Here is a 12,275-nt window from a genome sequence, read left to right as displayed (position 1 = left end):
TGGCCCCAGCTGGTCGTGACGTCACGAAAATATGAACCAATCACAGACCGCGCTGACGACCAATCAGTTTTGCACCCGTACTCTTGCAGCCAGGCGGGCGGGATCTTTATTACCTTTGCCTTGAAGGTTATATTTTACTTTCGCCAAATGATTCAAACCTTTATCACTGGTGTAATATGAGAAAAAAGCTATCAGATTTGTGGTTTAAAAAAAGTTTGTCTGTAGAGTTGTATTTTATCATATCTAGATGAGCTTTTGTGTGTGTCTGCGAAAAGTAATATTCACGCAAGAACGTGAATTTTCCAACGTGCCTGCTAGGAGCACGTTTAACTCATACAATGTAGATAGACCGCTTTATTACAAGACAGTTCAAATAGAGCTGATGCAACTGTGTCAATCATGTATTAGAGATTTTCTGGGGAAACAAAAAAATGCGGCAAGACTATACAATCATCCACACCAACTTTGATAATGATAATCAATGGTAAGTCCTTAAAAAGTTCCGTTTTCTTCATATCTTGCCCCCCATTTTTTGTTCTCTGAAATAACCAAATTTAGAATAGAAGTCATAAAAACAATCATGATAAAAAATTATCTGTAAGAATGTTTCCCAAGATGTAATGTTACTAGCCTGGGTGCAATCCTATTTCTACCGGGGCTCCTACACTCGCTACCCTAGGGTAGCGAGTGTAGGAGCCCCGGTAGAAATAGGATGATAATATAATGGCTATAATGTTACTGTATTTTTTTCATGTTCCTCCCTCCGCCTTTGTATCGTTTTTTGTTGAGATTATTTTCCTATGACGCTGTGGGTATAATTGCTGGCAAAATAATCTCAACAAAAAACGATACAAAGGCGGAGGGAGGAACATGAAAAAATGCAGTAACATTATAGCCTGGGTGCCATCCTTGGGCATAATTTGTGTATATTTCTTGACATACACTTTCATTTTCCGTTCCCGTAAACAGCCCGGTCGGGTCCCGGCTTGGAAATGTGACCGTAGCATTAGACAGCATCCATTGAGCACCGGCCGGGAAAGACTCGAACCGGAGAGCTTGAGAAAGGCTACTCTCCATGCAGAGGTTAACTCCGGCTGGTCTTTGACGTGATTTTTATATAATAATCAATAATAATAATAATTGATAATAGTAATAATAATAATAGTCTTTATTGCATATTCCTGCCCAGATGGGCTAAATACACAGATGACCACATGTGGTCTATAAGAAGCATAATGCAAAACATGCGTTGATAAAGTGCTACATTCTAACATTGAAACAGACAAACTGTGTATAATAACAGTTAGGCGTTTTTGTCGGGCTCTCTATTTTATTCCGTTTTCGCTTTGTCGCCAAGCAAAGTTTGTCGCCAAGCAAACTTTGTCCTAAAAGGAAACGGGAAAAATAGAAATCCCTACAAAACGCCAAGAATCACGTAAAAAAAACAGCCGGAGCCGAACCTCAGCTTTGAGAGTAGAGAAAGGTTTAATAATAATGATAACCTTTATTGTACATTCATGCCCTATCACGGGCTAAGTACAGGCATATAGATACAAAATACATGGTAACGTTCATATAATGACACTGACAGGATTTCTAATACCAATAAAACCTCCTTGCTAATACTAATCTAAAACAACGGTTCTTAAACTACTCTAATTCATAGGTTTGGCTTCTTCTCGTCTCTTTGTGATGTTAGAAATATAAGTTGAGATGGACTTGTTTGATATTGTATAGTCAAAACGCATAATAAAAATTAATGAATTTCTCCACATTAGTTTGGAAACGTTCCCATAATATAATCAAACAAAACATTTCTATCGTTGCTATATAAACTACAATCTACAATAAAGTGGACTTCTAGTTACAAAATTTACAAATTCTTTGCTCCAGAGGTGTGCGGTTCTGATTCGATACGCATTTTATGACAGCTGATTCGTAGTACGATTTTGCCTTTCTACATCTACTTGGAGACTAGCTCAGTAGCGACCCCTAGCGGCGCGCGGCGCACTGCAGCCGGGCCTGTGACATCTATCCCAGCATTCTTTGAACTCCAGTAATCCAAGATGGTGGGTTCAGATCGTTGTTTCTTGTTCTACGTCTTTGTACCACGCATTTCTCCGCTAAACCTACGCTAATTCGACGTATCAGACGTCAAAAGGTAGCCTCTCGTGTCATATTTATGTTCCTTCTCTTCTAGGGCGACTTTTTGAAGGGACTGCCGTCGTATAACCAGACAAATTTCACCCGGTTTCACAGCGACTCCGGCGTCAAAACGACGGTAAAACAATATCCTTCTATAGTGGTCTTGTTGTATGTGTTATTTCGAGGTAGTGTGACAATTTAAATCTTTTAGAGGTTAAGCCACCATACGTGGAGACTATAGAAGATTTGTACGCTACCCGTTTCAGAGTGATATGTCGGAATTTGTTGTTTGTACGCCATTTCTAAAAACCCACTCTCTCTAGCCCCGCCCCATGGCCTACTGACACATTTCTTCTGCATTATGCAATCATACATCGTTACAAATGAATTTGTGAGCATTTGACTTCAAAGTGAATTCTATGACAGTCGGAAGACTTTCAGATGTGTAGAATGTGATTATAGTGTTTCTTACAATCATACATTACATGTTAAGATCTACTGACACATTTTTCCTGCATGCTGTCTCTTGTTATGCAATCATACAAATTATGAGCCTTTCTCTTCAAAGTGAATTCTCAAACGTATGACAATCGCAATACCTTTAGATGATACCCCAAAATATGTAATGATAGTGTTTGTTACAATCAAGTGTGCTTAGATTTTGTAGTCAAATCATTACTGTGAAATCTCTTTGTACGAACACATCCACTTCTTTGTGTTACTTTATAATTTGCCTGGTCCCAGACAGTGATAAGTACTCTTCAGGTCTAATCAGCACAGTGATGAGACTCTCCACCCTATTAATTATGTATTATAATATATGAATAACGATGTGACTAATAATAGTAATTTCTGGTATAAAAAAACAATGTACTAAGTAAAGGCAATTCCTCTAAATGTCTAAATGCTATCTTTTCAGAGTCGGAGACCACAAGTATATCTCCCTACCACTGACCATCCTTCAGAACAAGGTAGGTTTGTATACTGTTACTGTACCCAAGGAGGTTGAAATACTTGCTGTACCGTATACGTAGCTTACTAGTATATCATGGCAAATGAGTTGCCATATTTTTTAATCACAGGCCATGTTGATTTCATTATATCACGGATGACAATATTATGCTCTGAGAATGCCAAAACTGAGGCGAGCATGCGAATAAAAAAAAAAGTTGAAAAAAAAATGCATTCATTATGAAATCTACATGGTCACTCAGGAAGAATGAACAAATTAATAAACACACAGATTCTTCATATTTTTTTCTTTCACATCTTCTTCTTTGACTTTGGAATCTGCTTTGTAGTTAAGCATACTATGACATGACTATCTGTTTCCTTAAATATTTTTTTTTTGATTTACAGTATGGTTAAAAATTTATTTTATTTTGGAAACGGACGAAAATTGATACGTGCGGAAGTCATCCATATAATCAAATCAACATGGCCTTATGGAAAGATAATGTTAACTGATCACATTGCTGGAATCACCTTTCCCCTATGTTACATGTATATCAAGGAGGTTTAAATAAGATTTAACGTTAACCTCCTTGGCTATATTCAGATATATAGTATGTTGGCAAAACCATTCTAAAACCAGTTGATATGTCTTTAAAGTATGATAACATTTGTTCAATCTATAATCATTTCAATTAATCAATCAATAATTCAGTCTTTTTTTTTTTTTTTTAATCTTTCTTTATTCACGTTTTAACAAAAACAAAGAAAAGCATGGCAGTTTACAAAACAAAACAAAGCACATGAGATACCACAAAATCAAAACATAAAATCCGGGAACAAAATAGTTGGTACAGAAACCCCTAATGCCCATATATAATACACATATATACACATATACCTATATATTTAGAGAGATATGCATACATACATATATATATATATATATATACATATAGATCTCACAAAGATGCATACATATAATAATATTTGCATACATATAATAATATAGATGCATACATATAATAATATACATATAATAATAGATGCCTACATATAATGATATAGATGCATACAAATAATAATATATAATATTTATTCACAACGAACAATTAAATTTCCATCATTTGTCAAGAAAAAACTGTATTGAATTTTCCCCACTTCCCCCTATGTTTATGTAATTTTCCTTGTCTGTTTGCAATATTCAATTCTAATTTATAATAGAAGGAAACAAAGGATATAAAGGCTGGTAAATTCAATGAATAATTGCGATGTTTAAAGACAAATATCTTACCAAGCAGAATAATAACATTCGACAGAACCGGGCAACGATCACTTAAGATACCGAAAATTATACTAAGTGCATTAATATGCAAATGAATATCAGTGATTTCAAAGAACCAGTCGTCCACCTGTCTCCAAAAATGTGCAGTTTTATGACAGTTCCAAAATAGGTGGACAACCGTTTCTTCTTCCTCTTTACAGAGACTACACAAGGGGGAGTCTATCAATCCCCATAGATATAGTGTTTTGTTACATGGTAAAAATTTGAATAACAATTTGTACTGAAACATACGGCTATAGGAATCTATGGATATTTTATAGGGCAAACTATACACATCACGCCATGGTAGCGGGGTGTCAAAATATTCTTCCCATGAAAATTTAACTTTTTCAGAAGTTCCCCATAAGCTGGCTTCATTCATGAAAAATAGGTAGAGACATTTATTAATTTTACAGTTTCGAAGCCAGCCTATGTTTCTACACACAGGGAGACATACAAACAAACTTGGAGAGTTCTGTTTCAGCATGGCTTTCCAAATAGAAGGGATAGCCGAAATAAGTTGGTTATATTTGAATTCGGAAAATACATCCCCAAATTTTTTGATCAGATCATTATATGATAAGAACCTATTTTCTAAGTCCAAGATGTCATTTACAAAAACAACCCCCCTACTAAGCAATACCTGAGAAAAAAATGGTTTTCCACTGACAGTTATATTTGAATTTAGACATAAAAGCTGTTGTTTTACCTCAACCGCCCCCTCGGGTGGTCTAAGTTGGAACCTCAACCAAGCCTGTATTACATGCGTAAAAAAGGTACTTATAGGTGATCTTTTTCCCATAAGAGATTCAAAATCCGCATTTTTAAGCTGAGAAAAAGGAAACAAGTTTGTGCGAAATATAGAACTAGATAAGAAGATAAGCTTGGAGCAAAACCAATCCTTATTCAAGTACAGTTTTGGTAACCAAGAGCCTTTCAAGGTTAAATCTACAGCCCGCAAGTTTCTAAGCTTTAGCCCCCCTTGTTCATAAGCAGCATACAATGTTTTCCTTTTAACCCTCTCGGGTCCATCTCCCCATAGAAATTTAAAAATCTTTTTCTCATATCTATCAAAGAAGGTAGGGGGAGGGGACGGAAGAGAGGTTAGTAGAAATATAAATTGAGGTACAATTAAAGTATTGACCAAAATGATTTTGCCCATAAGGGTTAAAGATTTAGATTTCCATAGCATTAGTATCTTGTCAATCTTTACAAATTTTCGATCAAAGTTACTTTCTATGATATCAGAAAAAAGTACTGGAATATGAATTCCAAGAATGTCGACAGGACCATCTGTCCAAAGTATTGGTAAAGAGCACGGTAAATAAAAGTTTGTACCATTTAACGAGCCAATCCTCAATATTTTGCATTTATCAAAATTAGGGCATAATCCTGATAATAAGGCAAAATTTTCTAAATCGTTGACCAATGCATACAGACAGCCAAGTTCTGGAGTAAGAGGGAAGTTGGAATCATCCGCATATTGAGAGACTTTAGATTTAATTCCAAAAGTATCTAAGCCTTTAATTTCTATGTTATTTCTAATTTTTATAGCGAGCAATTCAACTCCTAAGATAAAAAGATATGGAGATAGGGGGCAGCCTTGTCGAACTCCGCGGGACAGGTTAAAAGACTTAGAGATATAACCGTAATTTATAATTTTGCTAGAGATATCGTTATAAAGAATTTCTATCCATGTTATAAAAGATTTCCCAAACCCAAAGTATTCTAGTGCTTTTACAATAAAGTCTAATCTAATAGTATCGAAGGCTTTTTCAAAATCTGCAATGAAAATTAAACCGGGCAATTCATTTCTCTCATAATATTCCATAATTTCTAAAATTCTCCGTATGTTATCGCTAATACAACGCCCCTGTAAAAAACCAGTTTGGTCATAAGATATCAAATTAGAAATAACATGTTTCATACGAAGGGCGAGACATTTGGATAACACACGTGTATCACAATTAAGTAGGGTAATAGGGCGCCAATTCTTTATATATGAAGGATCTTTCTCCTGTCCCGAAGGATCCTGCTTAAGTATCAACGAAATAAGGCCTACTTTTTGTGTGTCAGATAATTGATTTTTTCCGTAAGAAAAGTTAAAACACTCTAGCATGGGCTGCTTTAAACAATTAAAGAAAGTTTTGTAAAATTCTATCGGGAGCCCGTCGAGACCCGGAGCTTTCCCGGAGGCAAAAGAAGTAATTGCGCTCTTCAATTCTTTTTCAGTTATTAATCCTTCACATTTTTCACGCTGCTCAGCAGATAAAGAAACAGGTTTCGATTTAGGAAAAAAAGGTTCAAATATATCCTGATCTATTGACATAGGTGGTTCCTTAAATGAATAAAGGCTATGATAAAAGTTGGCTTGTTCCTCAAGAATATGCAACGGATTAGTTTTAACGTGCCCATCTGCTGTGATAAATGTAGACATATTTTTCCGAGCTTTGTCTTTGGTGACTAAGTTCATAAAAAATTTAGTACATTTTTCTCCTTGTTCCATCCACTTGGCTCTTTTGCTGGCGATTATATTATTAGATTTTATTTGATACAACAATACTAATTCTTGTTTCTTTTCCTGTAACTTATCGAATATGTTTGCATCAGAACGAGTATCTAGCTCCTCTTGCAGGCTGCAGATTTCACTTGTTAAGGAAAGTTCCGTTTTTGTACGTTGTTTATATTTCCAAGAAGAATATTTAATAATGTGTCCACGAACACAGCATTTAAAAGTGTCCCACACGACATGCGGATTTGCAGAACCCTCATTATAACGGAAAAAGTCTGTTATAAAATCTGAAGTTTCTTTAACGAAAACTGAGTCCCTTAATAAGTCTTGGTTAAATCTCCAATATCCTTTACCCCTGGGTATTGGTGAGGTTATAAGTGATAGTCCAATAAAAGAGTGATCAGATCTAAAACTATCTTCTATTCTAACGTTCTGTACGGAGGAAACTAACGAAAAGGAAATTAAGAAATAATCGATACGGCTAGCCTGGAAACGACGTCTCCAGGTGTATCGTCTTTCCGTAGTATTTTTGTGTCTATAAATGTCTAATAAGTCTAAATTTACACATAAAGAATTAATAGCTTGGCGAGATTTAGGGTGGTAATTGAAAAGTCGATGTCCGGTTCTGTCCATATCTGAGTTTAGAACAGTGTTGGAGTCTCCTGCGGCAACAATATATAATGTAGGATCAATGCAATTATGTATAGTTGATTCCAAGTTTGTGAAAAAAGAAGGGTCGTCAGAATTGGGGCCATATATATTAATCAAACAGAAGCGCATAGAATCTAAAGAAATATCCAACACAATCCATCGACCGGAGTTGTCACTCAAGGTCTGATGGATTGTGTAGGAGACACTTGCATTGAAAAGAATCATTACTCCTCTACTATTACTTAAGCCGTGGTTGAAAAATATTTGTCCCCCCCAGTCTGACAGCCATTCTGTTTCAACAGACATTAAAGAGTGGGTTTCTTGTAGGCAATAAATATGACAGTTTTTATCTTTTAACCATGTAAATATTTCATTTCGCTTCCTGCGGTCACCCAGTCCATTACAATTATAACAACCAATATTAACTTTAGGCTGGGTCATGGAAAAGGTATATTATAATATATATTATATAGAAATGAAAAAGGAGTGGGCGACCACAGGAAGCAAAAATTTAACTTCAACACACAATGCAAAGTACTTATGTTGTATCTAGTAGGCAATAGGGGTTTGTCAACACATTTACATTTAATAAAACAGAGACACAGATTGACATGCCATGCACATAATGAAACATGATCCATGAAAGTATCTATCTTTCTACTACAAAGCAACTATTCAATGGTCTACTTATCTATTCTCTAATTACTTTAGAAATACAGGAGTCCACAACTAATAACAACAACTAAAACGCCAAGGTTCACTATACTGATATGTGCTATTCTCTACTTCCATGCCAAGAGTAAGAATACACAACATATCCATAAAACTAATGTATATGATATTAAGTCATTTTGCGACAAGGAAAAGGAAACATCAGAGAACCTAGTAAATATCATAAGTAGTTTGTCCCTTCTTTGTTGCTTGAATGGTAAGCCAGGGACCAAAAGACACACACAAAAAGAACAAGAGAAGAGGCAATTCAGATTCGGTCTGTTCTCCTCTAAGCTCTAATTACTTTAGAAATACAGGAGTCCACAACTAATAACAACAACAAAAACGCCAATGTTCACTATACTGATATGTGCTGTTTTCTACTGCCTTGCCAAGCGTAAGAATACACAACATATCCATAGAACTAATGTATATGATATTAAGTCATTTTGCAACAAGGAAAAGGAAACATCAGAGAACCTAGTAAATATCATAAATAGTTTGTCCCTTCTTTGTTGCTTGAATGGTAAGCCAGGGACCAAAAGACACACACAAAAAGAACAAGAGAAGAGGCAATTCAGATTCGGTCTGTCTTCCTTGAAGAAGAAAAAAGAACTGAATCTCCTCTAAAGAAACTAAATCATGACTTTCTAGTGACTAGTGTAGCAATTAGTGAATAGAAATTCTACTCACCAAATGCTTCTTGTCCCTAATTATCAGCATCAGTACATGAAGTCAAGGGAAAACAAAAGAACCATCTGACCTCAGGGACAGTCAACCTCTTGTGCCAAGGGTTCAAAAACATTAGTCTTCTTGACCTCTGGTTGTAGCTCGGGTGACTGTGAAGCCTGTCGTTTAGCGAAGAACTTCCGGCGTTGTTGTGAGACAAACTCCCCCGGAATGTCGCTTGCCACGCCCTGCTCACCCGGTATGTCGGCTGCCACGCCCTGCTCCAAGTCCTGTCGGCTTGTCAACAACACCCGTCGGTCCCCACGTGTCGCCCAAATTCTTCCTTCGATGGTCACCCAAACAGCTGACAAGGGTTTGTTATCTGTTCCGTTCGAAACCAGCTGCTTGGCATGATGAAAAAGTGCCCTGCTAGCCGGGGACAGGTCAGGACGAACTGAGATGAAAGACCCTGCTCCGTTCTTCTTCCCTTTCAGGGCCTTTCTCGCCTCGTATACCTTCCTTTTGGCTAGGAATGTTGAAAACTTGACTATGATGTGTCGTCTTGACCCTTTGGCGCCCAAGTAGTGGATGTTGTCTATTTCCCCCGGCATGATTTTCACATGTAGGTATTCCTGAGCAAAATCAGCAAATTTAGCAGGAAGTTCTCTTTGGTCGTAATTATCCGGGAAGCCCCAAACACGCAAACAATTTTTCCTCGAGTACTGCTCGCTGTGGAACTGGCGCGCTTCCAGTGATTCGATCTTCTCCTGGAGGTTCTTAATCAACTCATCTTGAAACTTGAGTTTTTCTTCATGACCGCACAGAACATCCCCCATCTTTTTCATGTCACTTTTCATGTCGTCAATTTTCTCGTTCAGTTTGGTGAAGTTAGTTGCGTTTTCGGTCTTGAGTTCTTCTAACTTCGTTAATAGGGTCTCCATGATTACTGCAGTTCAATCTTGTAGAGACATCAAATAAAGTGACACTAAAATGTACTTACGACCATTGAAGTTGCACTACGAACGTTTAGAGCATGTTTCAAAAACTGAAAGGTGGTCCCGTAACGGCAAATTTGAGTGAAAACCGTCACATCGGCTCCGTTGTGAGTAGGAAAATTCCACTGGTACTCCGATGGCGGGAGAAACTACGTAGCCCTCCCACTCTGACAGCTTGGGTAGACAAAATCCAACGAAGTTCGTCGAATAAAGCAGCAAAAGTTACCGTTCACTGGTCAACAATGTTCCTGGTAGTGTTATGCACACATACAGTTGACGATTGAAGGTGGATGCTTGAATTTACTCCGGGAAATCTTGGTTTTCAAGGTCCAAGAACGGAGAGTGGAAAAAAAGCCGTGCTACGGGACGCGCCACCTAGCGATTCTCTAATTCAGTCTTATTACACTTATTTTCATAACAGTTATCACAACAGAGAAGACCAACATTCTATTGCGGTACCTACACCAACAGTGGGATAGAAAAGTAAGTGGAGCTTTTACTACGATGAGGTTGTAACTAAAACAACCAACGATACCTTTTTGTGATTGTACTAATTCGACAATTTATAGTTGTGCAGTGTTGGGATGAGGCAGACTGAGGCACGGCCAGTTTTGTAAAATTCAGAGTGTATGTATGTATTTGCCACAGGGTTCACACCATATTATCAGGATGTTATGACAGTAACTTAAGCCAGATGTATGTACTAGCACACTGTATATCACCGAGTCATATCAAGTTTTATTTACTACCTTTTTCTGACTTTAACTAATGTAGCTAGGATGATGTGTGACAATAATATTAGTTATCATTATTGTTGTCAATATTATCATTATTATTGTTATTATTGTTAGTGTTACGATTATTATTGTTACGTTTGGTTTGTTGAAATTCTGTTGGACTGGGATCACAAAGGAAATCCTGTTTCCCTCTGACCGTTTACACCATGATGTAATAAAGCTGAAATACATAAGATTTTAGATCCTTTTATTTTGTTTTCTACCGGTTAAATGAGATGGGATACTACTATATTGTCTCACATCCTGAATATGTATGAATGTTTGTAAAAAGAATATGAAATATCTCTGAGTTGTGGACTAAACGCACATCTATTCCTTCTTGTAGAATGCCCACAAAAAGAGGGACACCTCCAGAGCCAACCTAGACGATGACGACGGTGATGGTGACCTCACACCTCCTAAGAAAGTTCCCAGATTAGGACAAATGGAAGAGAGCAACAGCACATAAAACTTCACGTCCACAGGAGATTGGGAACAACAGAGGAAATGTCTACAAGCTGAGAGCCAAAGTCTCTATTGCTTAGCGCAGTGGACTGTCCAACATGTCAACTTTTGCAGGGTAGCTTCTAGTCCTGCATAGCTGCCAATTGCTTTTGATGGCTGTGGACATATATTTAACAGAAAGCCTTTAAAAGCATAGCGTTTCAATGTATGACACAGGAGCACAGGCTCATACAATTGACATATAGTTGACAGAACTTTATTATGTGCCTGACTTTTAATGATATCATCTTAGTAATCTTTTGGCTACAAGGCCTCTTTGATGGTTGAATCCATAAGTTAATGTCAAAGCAGAACAAACAGATATATATGCTATTTGGATGTATACACAATACCCAATCTTTTTAAAGGATTACAAGGCCATGGTTACTGTGGTGTCAAGAGAATTTGTACGAATATTATTCACCCTGAACCAAGGCATGTCTAATACTACATGTAGTACTATTGAGCATTGCGTCAGTACATTTAACCTCACTGGGAGAAATACCAACATAATTATTTTTAAAGATGAAAGAATTTGTTATGCCATGCCTGAATGGCCTTGGCTTGAATGAATATCTTTGAAAGACGTATATTAAGCGACATTCTAGTGCCATTTGAAAAGCAATGGTAAAAGAGAGCTAAAATGAATCTGTTTTAAACTGATTTTGTATGCAAATATTTAAAAACTTCAGTTCCACTAAGGAGCGTAAGCTTATTGTCCTTGCCTAAGATCCCACCTTTTTTCCTAAATTCTCTTTGTTTTAAGATATATACTGATTTGCTTTTACTTAAGTATGCCTTCTCATTACTAGCCCCTTGGTAGTAGATGTTTATTTTGTTCTGTTGTCTAAGAGAAACAAGAGAGGGCTTTTTGTTGTTTTAGAAATTCAAGTACATGTAATAATGTTTGGCAGTCAATCAAACTGCACCAAGATCTTAAGTTGAAAACCTATTTATGGGACCAGTGCTTTCTTTATCGGTTACTTACTACTTAATTATTGTCTGCATTACTTTTGCCATATCAGTTTGCAAGAGGA

The 12,275-nt window shown here is 36.8% G+C and overlaps 1 protein-coding gene across 1 annotated transcript; it reads left to right on the top strand.

The window, feature by feature from the left end:
• Positions 1–1,972: 1,972 nt before the first annotated feature.
• Positions 1,973–11,882, top strand: LOC136427373 (DET1- and DDB1-associated protein 1-like). Its single transcript, XM_066416202.1, has 5 exons — positions 1,973–2,069; positions 2,201–2,281; positions 3,065–3,116; positions 10,380–10,441; positions 11,081–11,882. Exons 1-5 carry the CDS (start codon positions 2,067–2,069, stop codon positions 11,201–11,203), a joined length of 321 nt encoding a protein of 106 aa, XP_066272299.1. The 5' UTR covers positions 1,973–2,066; the 3' UTR covers positions 11,204–11,882.
• The last annotated feature ends 393 nt before the right edge of the window (positions 11,883–12,275 follow it).

Source organism: Branchiostoma lanceolatum, chromosome 2 (genome assembly GCF_035083965.1).
Source record: "Branchiostoma lanceolatum isolate klBraLanc5 chromosome 2, klBraLanc5.hap2, whole genome shotgun sequence".
NCBI classification, from domain to species: Eukaryota; Metazoa; Chordata; class Leptocardii; order Amphioxiformes; family Branchiostomatidae; genus Branchiostoma; species Branchiostoma lanceolatum.
The sequence above is the reverse complement of the archived record's forward strand: the minus strand, read 5'-3'. Positions and strand labels throughout refer to the sequence as shown.

Coding starts and splice junctions, on each gene's coding strand:
- LOC136427373 (XM_066416202.1), top strand. Junction 3,117..10,379: donor TGACCATCCTTCAGAACAAG/GTAGGTTTGTAT, acceptor TTTTCATAACAG/TTATCACAACAGAGAAGACC. Junction 10,442..11,080: donor ACCAACAGTGGGATAGAAAA/GTAAGTGGAGCT, acceptor TCCTTCTTGTAG/AATGCCCACAAAAAGAGGGA.